The sequence below is a fragment of the Rhea pennata genome, chromosome Z, assembly GCF_028389875.1.
Source record: "Rhea pennata isolate bPtePen1 chromosome Z, bPtePen1.pri, whole genome shotgun sequence".
NCBI classification, from domain to species: Eukaryota; Metazoa; Chordata; class Aves; order Rheiformes; family Rheidae; genus Rhea; species Rhea pennata.
Window position 1 is genome coordinate 8,698,151 of NC_084702.1, and position 15,316 is coordinate 8,713,466.

The 15,316-nt window shown below is 38.4% G+C and overlaps 1 protein-coding gene across 1 annotated transcript in view; it reads left to right on the top strand.

The window, feature by feature from the left end:
* PGM5 (phosphoglucomutase 5) overlaps positions 1-15,316 on the top strand; it is a 66,929-nt gene that overhangs the window by 45,525 nt on the left and 6,088 nt on the right. Inside the window, exons 8-10 of the mRNA XM_062599304.1 lie at positions 4,924-5,059; positions 6,063-6,246; positions 10,493-10,627. Of these exons, the coding sequence (XP_062455288.1) occupies positions 4,924-5,059; positions 6,063-6,246; positions 10,493-10,627 (455 nt within the window). The remainder of the gene's footprint in view (positions 1-4,923; positions 5,060-6,062; positions 6,247-10,492; positions 10,628-15,316) is intronic.

Below are 15,316 nucleotides of genomic sequence, written 5' to 3' on the forward strand. Positions count from 1 at the left end.
CATTTTTGTAACAGTGTGGGGAGCTTGTCAGATGAGGTTAGAAACCTTCTGGTGCTGTGAGTAATGCCCAGGAGACAGCTCAGAGAAGGGTGTCAGCAGCAACAATTAGTATCTGAATTTCATCAGTAAACTATTAATCAGAATTAAAAGAGCTGTATGGTTGATTTGTCTTCCTTCAATATAAGCCGCTTCAGTAATTGCTGCATTTTTCATAAATTTGCATGCTTCAGTTCCAAACTTCCAGATGTCAGTAACACTAGGACCTTCTCCTGAAAGATTATGTGGAAGAAGAACTAGTGGAGAGCATAAAGAGGTTCTACTGCTGAAAGTAATGAAAGACTTCAAAGAGCTGTATGTATCTCTGTTAGAGTAATACAGATCTAAAGTAATACCATTAGTTTATTGTATATCTCTAAATCTCCATTTGCCAAAAATATTACAAGGATTCAGATCTCTATAAGATTCACAGTGTGTGCAAACAAAAAAGACTGAGTTTGTATACTTGCTTAAGTGTGATTTTTGTTTTTAAAAAATACATTAAGATGACATGCCAGATAGATAGTGTTGACTAACTTAAGGGAAAACAGTTATATTTTCTGCACACATAAAACCCTTTGAGCTCACTGTCTGTTTCAGGATTACAAGATGTGAGAGATTGCCAGGATGCCCTACAGTTTTATAGTATCAGAAAAATGGTAATAGGAATATTTTTCTATGTATTTTCTTTGTTTCCCAGACTACTGATTCTCAAGATTTCAGTTTAAGCTGGTTTAAATTGAGTGCTTATTTATGAATGGGAATATACTATGTCAGTTTTTCCCAGATTGTTTACTCTAAGTGTGGCCATAGCAATTGACTGTTGCAGTAGCAAAAAATAACTTTTGCTACAGTTATATCAAGCAATGTTAGACAGATTGACTTAAAAACAAACTGTCAAAATAGTTTCCATTATTATAATTTCTCCTACCAAAGGTAAATTAAATACAATGGGATAATCAGAAATAAATTTCTTGGCTAAGGCCTCTTCCTGCCTTAGCTCCTTAAAAAGCAACTAGAATTCATTAATGTTTTGGATATCTGAAGGAAAAACATCACTGAGAAATAATGCTGGAGTTGCTGAGAGCCCATAGCAAGGTACAGCCAGTATTAGTTAGGAATACATAGTTGCAAGGCATCTTTTATTTGACCATTTTGCAGGGACCAGTTCTGCCTCAACTGATCCCTGGCTATAGATAATGATAAACCAAAATAGGTGTATTATTAGCTGAACTGAGGTACTGGAAACTAGCTTCATCCCAAACATTTCAAGTGTCTGATCTGGGCAGCAAGAATAAGTAAGAAAGAGAGAGAGAGAGTGAGAATGAGCAAAGACACTTGTAGACAAAGATAAAGTAGGTAAGAAACACAGTTTTGGTAAAGCGTTTTAGTTTGTTAAAAGAAATAAAGTCAATAAGAATAACAACATGCAAATAGTAACCCAGTTGATGGATATGCTCATGAAACAAAAGGGAGGGAATAAATTCTGATAAATCCCAGTTGTCGATTTTCCTCCTATTAAGAACCAACTCGAACACTTCTTGTGCACCCAGGTTTATTGTTCTTGTATGCCCAAAAGGGTAGCATTTTTAATTAGTGATTTTTGATTCTGGACTTGTTGGATTGCTTCTAGGTTTTTCCATCAAGGCTTTTGCCTCTGGATTGCTTTCTTCCAAAGTTTTCTTTTTCCACAGAAGCAACAATGAGATTGTCGTCCTGAAGGACGTACAAGGACATAGCACATGCCAAAGCTACTAAATGGCTCAGAAGAATGGTACATGTATACACTCATCCCTCTTCATGGAGATTTATGAGCTTAAGTTGTGCCAGCACAGGGCTCAGAGCACAACAGAGGTGGCTTGGAGCACAACAGAGGCCATTCCAAAAATTCTTCTGCCAATGTTTCATTGGACCGTTTAGGTTCAATAAAACATACTTGAAGTGTTTGCTAAATCAAAATACATCTCTTCCGTGTTTAACTCAGACCTTTGCACAGCTAACATGATGTATAGACTTTGCTGAATAAATGCTGCACCTTTCACAGTATGATTTGATGGTTTGCAGTCTACAGAGTGTTACACAACAGAAGCATAAATCATTATTTACTTTGGAACAGCCAGTTGAGGTGTTTAGCTGTATACCATACCTCCACTTACTGCGAGTATCTGTTCAGATACTTAAGCAACTTAAGTTTCTTAATACCAGCAAACAGAGATGATTTCAAAACTTGCGTAAAACTGAATATTTCAGTGCTCAGGATGAATGTCTAGGGAGATTAAGAGGAGGAGCCATGTTGGGACAAGCTTGCTGTTGTCAGGGCATTGTGGGCAGCCCCAGCCCTCCTTGTCCCTGCCCACTGCCAGGGCCTCTCCACCGCCCAGCTGAGGCCCCTGTCTCAGCCCAGCCCAGAGCCATCAGTCCCTGCTCTGCGATGCTGCAGTGGTGCCAGCTCCAGCCTTGCCGTGGCACTGACAGTGGGCAACCACAAAGCCCAGTCCTGGCCTGTCCTCATCTCCATGGCTGGGGGTCACTGTGTCACCATGTCATGAGGGGCTCAGGCTGCCCTGGCTGTCCCAGTGCTCAGCTCTCTGAGGGCAGCAGGACAGGCCCTGGTGCCACCAGAAGCCACCTCCGATACCAGTCCACATGGTGCCCGGACAGCTTTTCATGCTGCTGCCAGAGAAATGATGGATGCAGGTGGGAAGTAGCAGCTCTACACTAGATCTCTCTTGGTGTCAGTGGCAGAAACCTAGTTTTCCTGGTTCTGACACTGGCAAAGTTATCTAGGGAACAGACTTTCTTGGCTATGATAAAATGACCGTGACTAGGCTGTCTGATCTGTGAAAGAGCAAAGCTCACTCTCGCATCTGCAGGTCTCATTCTAGATATTTCTGTGGAAGGCATCTTTCAGCTGATCTAACCTGTTGTCATAAAGGGAGAGTAGAAAAGGTGAAGAGCTGATTATTTGAAGAGCCGACTTCCTGTCAAGTGGCATTTTGTTTTCCTGTCTTATCTGAAGTTATTGCAAAGCCCTGAGAGTTCGTAAATAACCCTGCCCTTTTTATTCTTATTAGTTGACACTCCATGCTGTGATAGTACCCAGAGACTCTGAAGGGGGAATGCAGGGAGCTGCTGTTGCTGGGAGCTGCTGCTGCTGCAATAGCAGCTCCTAGAGGCCCTGCTTTTACTGTAGGCATTGTACAAAAGTACTGCCTTTATCCCAGGGAGCTCATGGATTACAGATCAAGGCAGAAAAAAAGTGCGGAACGGAAGTGTTCTTGCCATCATGACAGCTAGTGACATCATGCAAATGTGAAGGAGCATCGTTGTATGTCTCAGTTCCTAAATCCTTCTGCACTACTTAATGTCCTAGATTTCCTTATTACCAAACTTGTAGACTCTTACTGTTTTCCTTATATGCCATTAATTTTCTGCTGACAGTTTTGTGCAGGATTAGCTGCTTCAGCCAATCAATTTATGTTATGGTAACCTTATCTTTTGCTAGAAGCAAAGCAGCCATTTGGATAGATGACAGTATAGAATTTGCCCGCTGTTGTGCAAAGCAGCAAAACTGAAAAGCAGCCTTGCTACTACAGAGTTTTTATTTTGGGGGAAGGAGGATATTTTGTACACGAAGTTTCGAATCCTGCAGGATTTTGCTAAGTGTCTTCTAGTGGCACATGTTGTCCATGTGGCTGCAGTTCATTTAGGAAGCAAAATTGGTGAATTTTCATCTTCACTGTCTACTGAATGTCAGGTTATCTTAGATCTTACTGTGTTAACTCTCAAACATGCAAGTTTTCTTGTGATTATTCGCCAATGTGATTTGGATACAGATTTCCACAAAAATTTGTTCTGAATTATCTCTAAGAAGAGGGTGCTTAATGAGGTGGCCAAGAATCTTTCTGTGAAATAGCACTTTGTTAGAAAATACTGATTTTACAGAAACATTTGCTGATTTACATACTCTAGTTTTAACAGGCAGAGCTTCTTAGCTTCAAAGTATGTTACGTGTCTATTGCAGAGCAGCCCATTACTCCAGGTTGGCATTTTGGTTTTGGACATGGGAATTGCAGGTTCAAGTCTGTGCTCTTTTGAAATCACATTTTAGGCTTGAATGTGTGCCTCCCATATCCAAGAGTGGACTAAAGCCTAGAGGTACTCCAGAAACATTCTCAGTCTTCACTGCTGGATCATTTTCTGTTTTCATGGATATAAACCTGGGACAGGATTTAGATGGGAGCATTCAAACATCTTTATCACAGAGAGATACAGAGAAACACAGAAGTATGGGGGGAGGCGAATATTTTCTAGTTTGTTTTTTTTTTTTTTTTTTTCCTTTCTCAGAAACATTTTTCAGGCTCTTGATTTTTGTCCTGATGGGAGGTCATGAATGAATGTTCCTGGAAATTTTTCACAGAACAGGTAAATTGTTTCTCCTCAGCTTGACAGATGAACATATGTGGAAACAGATAAAGAGATGTTGTTGAACTTGTCCCATATAACTCAGAACATTCTGGTTCATGACCAAGAGCTTGCGTATCTAGCCCAATTTTGGGAAGGACTACCAGATATGTGAGAACACACTGTATGTCAATGAGAAGGAATCATGGTTAAAAGTGCTTTCCCACTTCTACCACTTCTATCCAAGTAATTGTGCATCTTTTACTTTAAACTTAGCAATATATACCTTTTTATATATAGGTTTATCGTCTCTTAAGTTTAGGCTCTGGTTATCAGTGTGGAAGATACAAGAGCTGTGGAAGATAATATCTTCCTGATTGCCATATCTGATATACGCAGTTAAATGAACAGTTCACCTAAGCCTCCTCACCTTATTTTTTCAATTGCAATACCAAATAACGTGTTTTACTTGTGTCTCTTTAGGGTCTGACCACCTTCGAGAGAAAGATGGACTCTGGGCTGTGCTAGTTTGGCTTTCAATCCTAGCAGCTCGAAAGCAGAGTGTGGAGGAGATTGTCAGAGATCACTGGACAAAATTTGGCCGGCATTACTACTGCAGGTGAGAAACGTAAAGGAATGACATAGGAGCTTATGCAGACAGTAAGACAAGTCTTCTGCAACAATGGCTTGATTAGCTGTGCTCAGCTGCTGTGTATTTGGTATGCCACAGCACAAGAACCTGACACGGATTACCTCTGTTCTGCAGGCAATTTTGTCTGATAAGTAAATGACAGCAAAAGTTATTTACTTAATGAAGGAACAGTGTGTTTATTTTCCTTCCAGTACATGAGTTGATCAGTTGATCTTGCTGACATCAAGTGGCAGAAATATGGGATTATTTACATGTGAAATCCATAGGAATAGTTGTTTACATAGTATTGAAACAAAAATCAGTATCAGCAAGATTTACTCAAGTGTTTGTTTCTATATGTGCTTCCGTTCGACAATACAGATAATTTTAGTGATAACTGGAAATATGCTTACTTTGAACCCAGAAGAAGTTCTTCAAGGATCTAGATATCTACTCATATTTACTAGGGTCTGAAAAGGGAAAATTCTCACAGGAATTTACATGGCACAGATGTTATCTTGGCTTCCGCCTCTCTTTCCTCTCTTTTTCTCTTTCCCTCCCTCAGAATAACTTCATCCAGTGGACGTTATATAATGTCTTTTACGTACAGCTGTTCCTCAGCACTCTTACCTAAGTTTTCTCATTTCTTCTGGCCATTGAGAACTGTATTGACTGTGTCCTTCAGCACAAAAAGCTGCCTGCTTCTATGTTACTTTGGAAACCATGCGTTTTCTACATGGGTTTTGCTGATTCAGAATCAGGTGGCTAGTACAGAACAATGGTGCATGCACATAACTGGCAGGTTGCACAGGACTTAACTCATGTGCTGGTTTAATTTGCAGTGGATATTTCAGTAGCCCACTTCTGGTTTTTGAGGCAGGCAGTAAACCACTAATTGTGAATATATTGAGTTTTGTGAAAACAGATGTTTTCTCAGCAGTAGAGAACCTTCTTGTTTCTACATTTTTTTTTTTATATATATATGTGCAAGGTTTGATTACGAAGGTTTGGAACCCAGAACTGCATATTTCATAATGAAAGACCTGGAAGCTTTGATCACTGACAAGTCATTCAGCAATCAGCAGTTTGCTGTGGGTAGCAATCTCTACAGTGTGGAAAGAACAGACAGCTTTGAGTATGTGGATCCTGTGGATGGCACTGTGACCAAAAGACAGGTAGGGATGTGGTGATGGCGTAACAAAGCTTTACAACTTTCAAAATGTTTCTTACAACGTCATTTCTAACCTTGAGCTGACAAGCCTCATCTTTTTTTTTAATAGGATGGTGTTTTCTTTGCTGTAGTAGATACCACATTTCCTACTAATGATTAGCTCAAGTTAGATAAGATATCCACCTCTGGTTTAGCTTGCATTTCCTGTGCATAGCTAGAGGCAATCATGTCATGGAAAACGTAAAAAGGTATGGCATCTATGTAGACAGAAATACAGACTCAAGCACAGGGAGCTTTCCCTTTCCCAAATGATGCCAAGTATCATGTAGAAAAGACATGCTTTTGCTGTTTTCTATCTGAAATGTCCACTTGCCACACATTGCAAGAAAGACCATTGTTTCTTGCTTCTGGAGACCCGTTAGGGTTGCGTAATGAAGATCTATTACCTTTGTTGCTGGTAGCATTCAGAGCACATAGGTAGATTGTACAATATGTGGGCACCTGTGACCTCTCCAGTCCATATGACCAGCTGCCTGTTCCTGTTGGGCTGACTGTAGGCTATCTCAGACCATGGCTCTGTATCTAATATATTGCTGGTAGGCTACATTTTTTTAACTGGTGATATTCCATGGTATTTTACTTCAATAATATTTTGCAAGTCCTAAGCTATTTAGCTGCAAGTTTGCTGCTTAGCCTTGTTCATGTTGATTTATCATGCTAATTTATTATTATTTCTTTAATTAATAAATTGTAAATCAACATTTCCACCAAACCATTGAAAACCAAACTACATAGTAGAATATGTAACATTTTTTTTTAATGCTTCGTAAATAGTAACAAATCAGTGGGCTTGACAAATCAAGGCTTTTCTCTGTCACATCAACTTCAAAAAGAGTGGGTTAACTATGGGACATAGTTTTGTGTCAGAGTTTCCATACAGCTCGTTAGTATCCATTAGCAGGCCTAATTTGACCAAAATAAATATCCACAGATGTTCAGTGTGGGAGCTGTATTAAATCCTTTCATCTACTTCCTTCCTGAAAAGAGAATTCTCAGTTCCCGTAAGATAGTATTATTCTTGTTAGTGACAATAGTGTCCCATCATATTATAACTGAAACTTATTCTTTCCCATGGGCTTTTCAATATATTACTCCTCTTTCTTTCCCCTTTAAGTCATTTTATAAATCCTGCATATAAAATTGTATCTGGGGCAGGTTCATGCATCTTGATAGCTTATTAATAATAAAATAGATAGTATGGGGCATTATATTGGGCTTATATGAGGTGAAAAAATACAGTCATGTCAAACATAAGTAGGCTGCTTGCAATTTCACCAGCTTGCTTTAATCATGTTGACCAGAAAAGCTCATAAATGTCAAAAAGGAACTCTATGTATGTTAGAACAGATATTCTATAAGAAGTGGAGAAAAACTGCTTGTATTTTTTTACCGAAGATGCAGTGCCATAGCTTATTCTTCAAATAGTACTTCTTCATATTTATTTGATAAGTGGTTTTGGTTTTAAGAAATGTTTTTAATTCATGGTTTTTAGCTTCAAGTTCCAGAAAATGATGGGGAAAAATATAAGAATTTAAGAACTCTCCTTAGTTTCTTTGGTCTTCCTGACTGCAAAGCTTTGTTAGTTCTCAGATCAGTGTGATTTTTCCCAGAGGAGAGTGAGAAGGCAGATTTTTGCTTTTGAGCTTTCTGAATAATATGTTCCAAATCTCCAAGTGCAAATATCATGACTCTAAAGTTGACTTTGACAGTCTGGCTTTAAATGCTATTGTTTCCCTAGTATATAATTATTGTTTATAAGGAGTCCATCCACTGTGTCTCTGTAACACCCCTTTCTAGAGCATTTTCAGCTGCATAGCGGGAATGTTATAGACAAATATCAGCTATCATCACCCCTTTGTAAAAATTAGTATTGTCAAGCATTTATCTCTGAGAAATGTAAAATGAAGAAAATAAAGAGCTGGGAAATAGTACAGGGAACTGACTGAATGCTTATCATGTGTGGATATATATGTTGCATAAGAATCCCAAGTACTATAGACTGTAGCATCAAACAGTCTAGAGACGTTCTAGTTCATTGGAGCATTTTGGCATAATACAGTAGAATGAAAGGAAATGTTTATAAATAATTTTACTTCTGAAGACTATGATTTAATGAGTGGTAAGATTGCAGAATCCAGTGTGCTAGGCCAACTGTTTGTCACTGTTATCATTGACAGATAAATATGGAGTATAGGGAAGAGTGTTCAAGTATTGCTAATCATGTTATTGTGGGGGTTGCTAGAGATAGCAGAAATAAGTAAAATGCCACTTTAAGCATTGGAAAGAAGGATATGCACATGCTTTGGTGTTTATGGTGCTTTGTATTCATTTTGTGCAAATATGTTAGGCTCCCTTCCTTCCCTCTTAAAACTGATTCATATTAATGTTGCATACTTTGAATTATTGATTCTAGGTCTGACAACCATTCAAAATAAACCATGCCTAAAATTGCAAAAATCCTTGATTTATCTTCTTTTTCTTCACTGTCATAAAGTTAAGAGTAATTGGTCATCACAGAGAGACAATCCATTGCTCAGAATATCAGACCATAACATACTGACTTCAAAAGTCTGTGAGGAAGTCTCAATTCCTTTGAAATCAACAGCGAAACTCTCACCAACATCACATGAGCCAAGGTTTTATCTTGGAACTCAAACAGGTGGCTCAGTAGCAAGTATCTGAAAGAGAAATCTTCTCTAAATCTCAGATTTCTCAGTGTAAACTATTTCTGTTTGTCACATATGCTGTATATATTGAGAATACTAGATGAATTAACGTTCCACTGAAATTGCACTGAAATAATGTTAAAATTTCAACTGCATTGAAATAATGTTAAAAATCAATATATATTGCTTTACTAGCAGCTAAAAAGGTTCATGGAATCACTAAATTTAGAGATGGACAGTATTTCCCAGGTCATGTAATACAATCTCTTATCCATGTGGGATATTTTTCTGTTGTGCATTTTCTAGTGTTAGTGGGCAATATCAGTCAAACAATTCTTTATATGGTGCTAAAAATGTTTTAGTATATACCTGAGAAATAAGTGTTTTTGCTAATATTATATGCTAATAATAATTTTAGCATGTTTGAGCACTATGTTGCTAACATCAGTATCTTCCTAGGCAGTTGCTGATAGAAAAGGAAGAATAAAACGCTTTTCTCTTTTAATTCTCTTTCATCATTTTTGAATGGCTTACTGCCCCTCAGACAAAAGAAGCAATTGTCTCTGCTCATGCACTAGGCACTTGCCAGCAGCCAGACTTAACGAGGAAATAAAGTTTAGTGGTATGGCGGAGGTGGCACTTAGCCTACTTGGAACATTTACAGAATGGGAACTAGATAATATGTGAATGTAGAATTGGAAGAGTATTAAAACTCTGCAGCTGTAGAATTTAGTCCTTTGGCTAGGAGCAAGTTCATTGGTCTGACCTCCTTGCCTGCTTTATATCCTTCCTTTATAAACAGTCGATTGGCTCTGGATCCAAATATGTGATCTGTGGAAGAATGTTTACGTATATCAAGTAGAAAAGGGGGTAAAGGAAAAGAAAAAAAGGTGATTAAGATAGGAGCAGAGAGCACATTCATGGCGAATTAAAAATAAATCCTTTTTATTCTACACATAGCTTAAATTGCTGTAGATTACTGTACTTTAAATGAACACTGTAAGTTAAGTTTCCTGAGTTGTGCTACAGACCTTTTTTGAAATCTTTGAACTAGGTCTTGATGCATAGTCCTGGAGGAGAAGGAACTAGTGCTGTGCCTCGTGTTCACTACTGACAAGTTTTGTGATCCTGGGATTCTGTAGCAATTTCTCAGATCACTGATACTCACTGATCTTGTAGCTGTTTCTCAGGCTATTGATTTTGTGCTGTGCTACTGAGATTTCTCAGAGATTTCAATGAAATCTCAGAGAAACAGAACAAGAACAAAGCAACTAGAGCAAAAAAAATAAAAAACCTGTAAAAAAGTTAATTTTACAAGGAGTGGAAAGGAAAACATGAGATTATTTCTAGTCTTCAGAAGGAAAATAAGAGTAGTAAGTTGCACTAAGTCACAAGAAGAACAGAATCCAGATCACTCTTCCTTTCACTTTTTATTTTGTTTTTATTTTAAAGCAGTGAACTGTGTTTTGTAAAGGTGTTACTACCTTATGTATATGCTACTCTTTTTTTCTTTTCCTCCCATAGGGGCTGCGGATTGTTTTTTCAGATGCTTCCAGGCTCATCTTCAGGATGAGTGCTTCTAGCCACGTGCGAGCCACTCTCCGGATCTATGCAGAGAGTTACGAAAAGGATCCTAGCCAACATGACAAGGAACCACAGGTAATGAAATAACATTGTAGTAAGACCTGCAAAAATATACACTTCGTACTTGCTGTGAAGTCTAGGCTCTCCAGCAGACACCCACAGAGGCATTAAGTACACTATTGCATGTTTTCTTACTGAGTGCTGAAGGCAGATTATATTGAGCATTGTGCCAGAACTGCTAAACATGCACAGGAAACATCAATAGACCTTGGTTTGGATTACAAAAGCTTATTCTTTATCCTTTAAAAAGACAATGAGAAACTGAAGTGCTTACAGTAGTTATAATGATGCAGATTCAAACTGTAGGACATTTTGGAAATACGCGTATAGGATCTTCAAACCAGTGAGGACCACCAAGCAGAGGGCCAAAGGGTGAAGAGAAAAGCAGTGCTGTGGATGTATTCATGCTTTAATCCAGGTGGCTGTGAAAAATGGCTCACACAGAGAAAGCTCATTTTTTATTAAAAAACAAAAATGTTATTGGTTAAAGTGGAATGCCAGGATGACTGTGATGTCTCCAACACCAAGCATTGCCTGAACTTTGAATAATTCTTTTGCTTTACTCAAGTCTTTTAATGCTATCTTTTCATAGCATGGAATTTCTTAAATTCACAGTCATGGGAGTCCTAAGCAAATTAGGACCTTAAGATGTATTGCCACTTGGCCTGATTGTTAGCATAAGTATGCTGTCATTCACTGTCTGCAGGATCAACCGTAGGAGTCTTTCAATCTGAAATGTTTTACAGATCTAGTTTAGAGTATGATCACATAAATAGTTGCATTACCGTATCTGAGGGGCTGGTAACATCTGGAGATGGGCTGGATAATGAACAAGCATGTGTAGTTGGGAGGATGAAAATAAAACTATTTTAACCCAATTTATTAAATCATAAAACACAGGGCTGTAGATGTAAGCTCCAACTCAGGAAGTCCATAGCAATGGATTGCTGGATGCTTGCAGTGTGCTGGGGAAGTGTTGCACACTCGTCCTGTTCTTGTATTCTTTCCCTAAGCATCTACTGTGCCACACTGAGACAGGATACCAGGCTAGCTTGACCCATGAGACTAGCAATCATGCTTCAGGCACCTTTAGTGCAGTTCCAGGGTTTGTGGAGAGGGGAGTGCTTCTGTGTTCTGCTGCTCAGCATTTTGTCTACTTTTCCTCTTTTCACTCTGTTCAAAACCATTCAGTGCATTGTGTTAGCCTGAGGCTTGTAGGGCCAGACGTGCGTTGCTTCATATTTGCTATCCATAGGTCCTCGGTGGTGAAGTTCGTCTTCCAGACTCAGGAGCACTAATCCAATTGTGACAGGGTGTCTGGCTTGTTCCTAGTGGTCCCTTCTGCTTCTGTCCCCTCCAACTTGCTCCTGTGATAATCTTCATTCAGTGCTTCAGAGCAGTAATTAATGTACTCAGTTCTGCCCTAGCTACATCTATATGACTCCCAGACACTTGGGGTGTCAGGATGCTTTCTTTGCAGAAGAAGCTGAAGGGTAATTTTATTACTTCCTCCAAGGGTACTGTCAGAGCAAATTCATGACTTTCTGAAAAACTGCTGGGGGAGACATCCACCCCCTCTGCTTTTAACTGCTGGAATGGAGAAAAAGAAATTTCTTCACACCTCGGATCAGTAGACTGTTCTCTGCATTTTATTTTTTCTAAGTGAGTAAATAGGTAGCACACTTCCTCTGCAATTTCAATGGCTACATATTTTCCCCTTTAATCAGAAGAAACACTCACCCTTGTTTACTGTGTTTACAAGCAATTTTACTAAGCCTGTGAATATAGACTTACTAAGGCAGAACCCACAGTTCTAATATATGTTTGCATAATATCTAACACAATGGGATGTTAAGGGCTTAGATACCTCAGTGATAAGTGATCAGAGTGTGAGTTTTAGTCTTTCAAAAGCCATGTGATTTTTTATTTTTTGCTAATTTTTGCAAGTGCTGCAATCTGAGTTATAGATCAATATTACAAAAACATAACTAATTTTCAAGCAGATTATCTGGGGGTCACTGAGTTAAGGTGACCCAGGGATTCCTACCCTAAGACATATGGCTTCCACAGCCTAAGCAAAATAGAGATTACTTGGAAGGGAGGCATTTGCAGAAATCTGAGAATTATCTCATATTTATAACCAGACTCTTTCCTAAAATGAGTAAGGTGGAGATCAAGTTTCAGTATGTCAGTTCCAAAACTTGAACAATTCATAGTATAAATTGTATTTTCACTCCTTAGATTTTTGCCATTCAGATTTTTTCCACTAGAAGCACTATCACAACATGAGATAAAACAGAAGACAACTCATGATGTTTCATGAAAGAAGAACAAGATAAACATTTGGCTTATAGTAAAATAAACAAAAAAATCTGTAGTTTGAAGTCTCATGCAACTGTGTGATCATGACTGGAATACAAAAGCAAAATATCTGAAATATAAATGTTGTGAAATGCATTTGAGCCCTAGGTGCATGTTTGACACTGGTTTTTTATCAGATTCTTGTAGTAAACTTAGCAAATTTCTTTTTTGTCATTAAACAATTGTGTGCCAATCGTGTAAAAGTGCTCCCATTTCTTCAGAAGTTTTGCAAATCCCACTCCCTCAAGTATGGTATATTCACTTTATTTATTATGTCTTGAAGTAACAGTTTGCCTGCTCAATAACTCTTTAAATAGGATACACACAATGTATCCTATTCAATGTATCCACAAGGTTTCTTGCTAAAGACTTCAGTCTTTAGCAAGAAAAAAGAACCATTTTAAGCAATTTTAGTGTTCCTGTGCGTCTAAGTTATCACAGGATTTGGATGGCTATTGCTAACAGATTGATAAATGTGTTTTGACCAAGAAAGAACACTGCTGCAACCCCATGCACACTTGCGAGTCAGATTTTGTTATAGCACAAACTACTTACCATCTGCAGCCAGACTGAGTCCAAACGCAGTTTAAATATGGGTCTTTGCCTATATAGGCAAGCATAGACCAAATCAAAGTAAGTCTTTGGAGGAGACAGACTAGCAGTTCATTTCTACTCTGGAAACATATGAGAGGTTTATGGTAGACTTAGAGTAATGTGATGTATGACACAAAAATTATGGTCTGAACATGCTTCCAGCCTAATTGGTCCCAAGAAAAAACAGAAGATTGTTTTCACAAAATGATTTACTATCCAAAGCTGTATGAAATTAAGTATCAATGAGTAAAACGTATACTTACAGTATTCATCTAGTTGAGCTTTGACCATTTAATTACAAATGAGAAAGTGTGTCTTATGATGGAATCCTTTTTGTAATAGTGAATTGTTCTACGTTATTTTTTATAATATATGCAATATGAGAAAAGAGACACTGGCAGAGTTTAGGTTTGTGTGTCTTTTAAAGAAATATACAGTCAACGTACTTGAAACTTGCAGCTGTTCTAAGTGAGTTTTCAAGCTATGAAGAGGTTGGATTGAAAGAACAGAGGTTATCTCTACAAAAAATGGGAGGGAAAATGCCTGTGCTGCTCTGCAGTCGCATTTCATCTCTGTTTTGAGCAGATTAGCTAGAAGGATGCACACCAAGTCCATAACAAGGTCTAGTGGCCTCACCAGCAAACCCGTCCACGTCCATGAGCAGCAAGCATAGAGCAGCTTCACAGTGGGTTGGGAGACAGGCACCAAGAGAGCTGCAGTGCAGACAGTGCCCTCACTGACCGGGGCACGGTCCCATGGCATCTGCCTGAGCCAACAGACCACAGTGCTGGTAACAAGGTCCATCAGAGTCCCTGACGATGCAAGCAGGTGGTCAGGTCCGGAGTCCCTCCAGGAGCGGCTGCAGGCAGAGCCTGGGAGACAAGTGGAAGTGTAAAGTATATACTTTATATACCTTGCACAAAGTTCTTAAGTTTAGGGTAAATGATAATTTTTTTTGAGTGTAGTTGACCTTTGTAATTAGACAGATGACTGCACGTAACTTTTGCATTGCTGCACCTACCTGGGACAGCCAGTCAGGAATAGTTCCATTTCTTCCATGCTTTTTATAATATAAACCAAGACATAAAATTATTTTTCGCTTGTTTGCTTAAGTGAACATTTGGTTACTTCTGCTCTCTAAACTACCTTCCTCTAGTACTTTTTTTTTTCATTATTTATATGGACATTTGAAGAAAAATGCCTTGCATCACTCCATGTTTCTGCCCAGTCATAATTCTAAGTGATACTAAAGACAAAGGGCAAAAATACCTTGAGACATCTTGTTGCCCATTACAAGCAAGACATCTTTCTGTCTTGGTAGAAAGCTCGTTTTCATGAGAAATTATGGAGCATGTTTGTAGAATCATTATGGTTAGCTAGTTTTACTGTGTCCATATCAGCATCCAGATTTTTTTTCCTTTCAGATCAAGCCTTTTCAAAATTAATTAGCCAATTATTCAGCAGTTTTCAAGCTTTTCTAGTTTGTTTCTCTTCTCCTTTGACAAAGAATTTGATGGTGAATCTTCTACAGATAAGTAGGAATCTAAAATACACCTTAGATATGCATGCTGGCAGTCCTAAAAGACTGGTATATCATAATGACACTTCATGAAATTCATGTAAATTGACACTATTGCTAAGAAAACATACACATTTTTACTAAAAACAATGTTTTACCACTGGGAGTGCTAGCTGTAGGCCCCACTTCAGTTCAATACCCGAAAGCAATCCTGACATATTTTAAAGTAC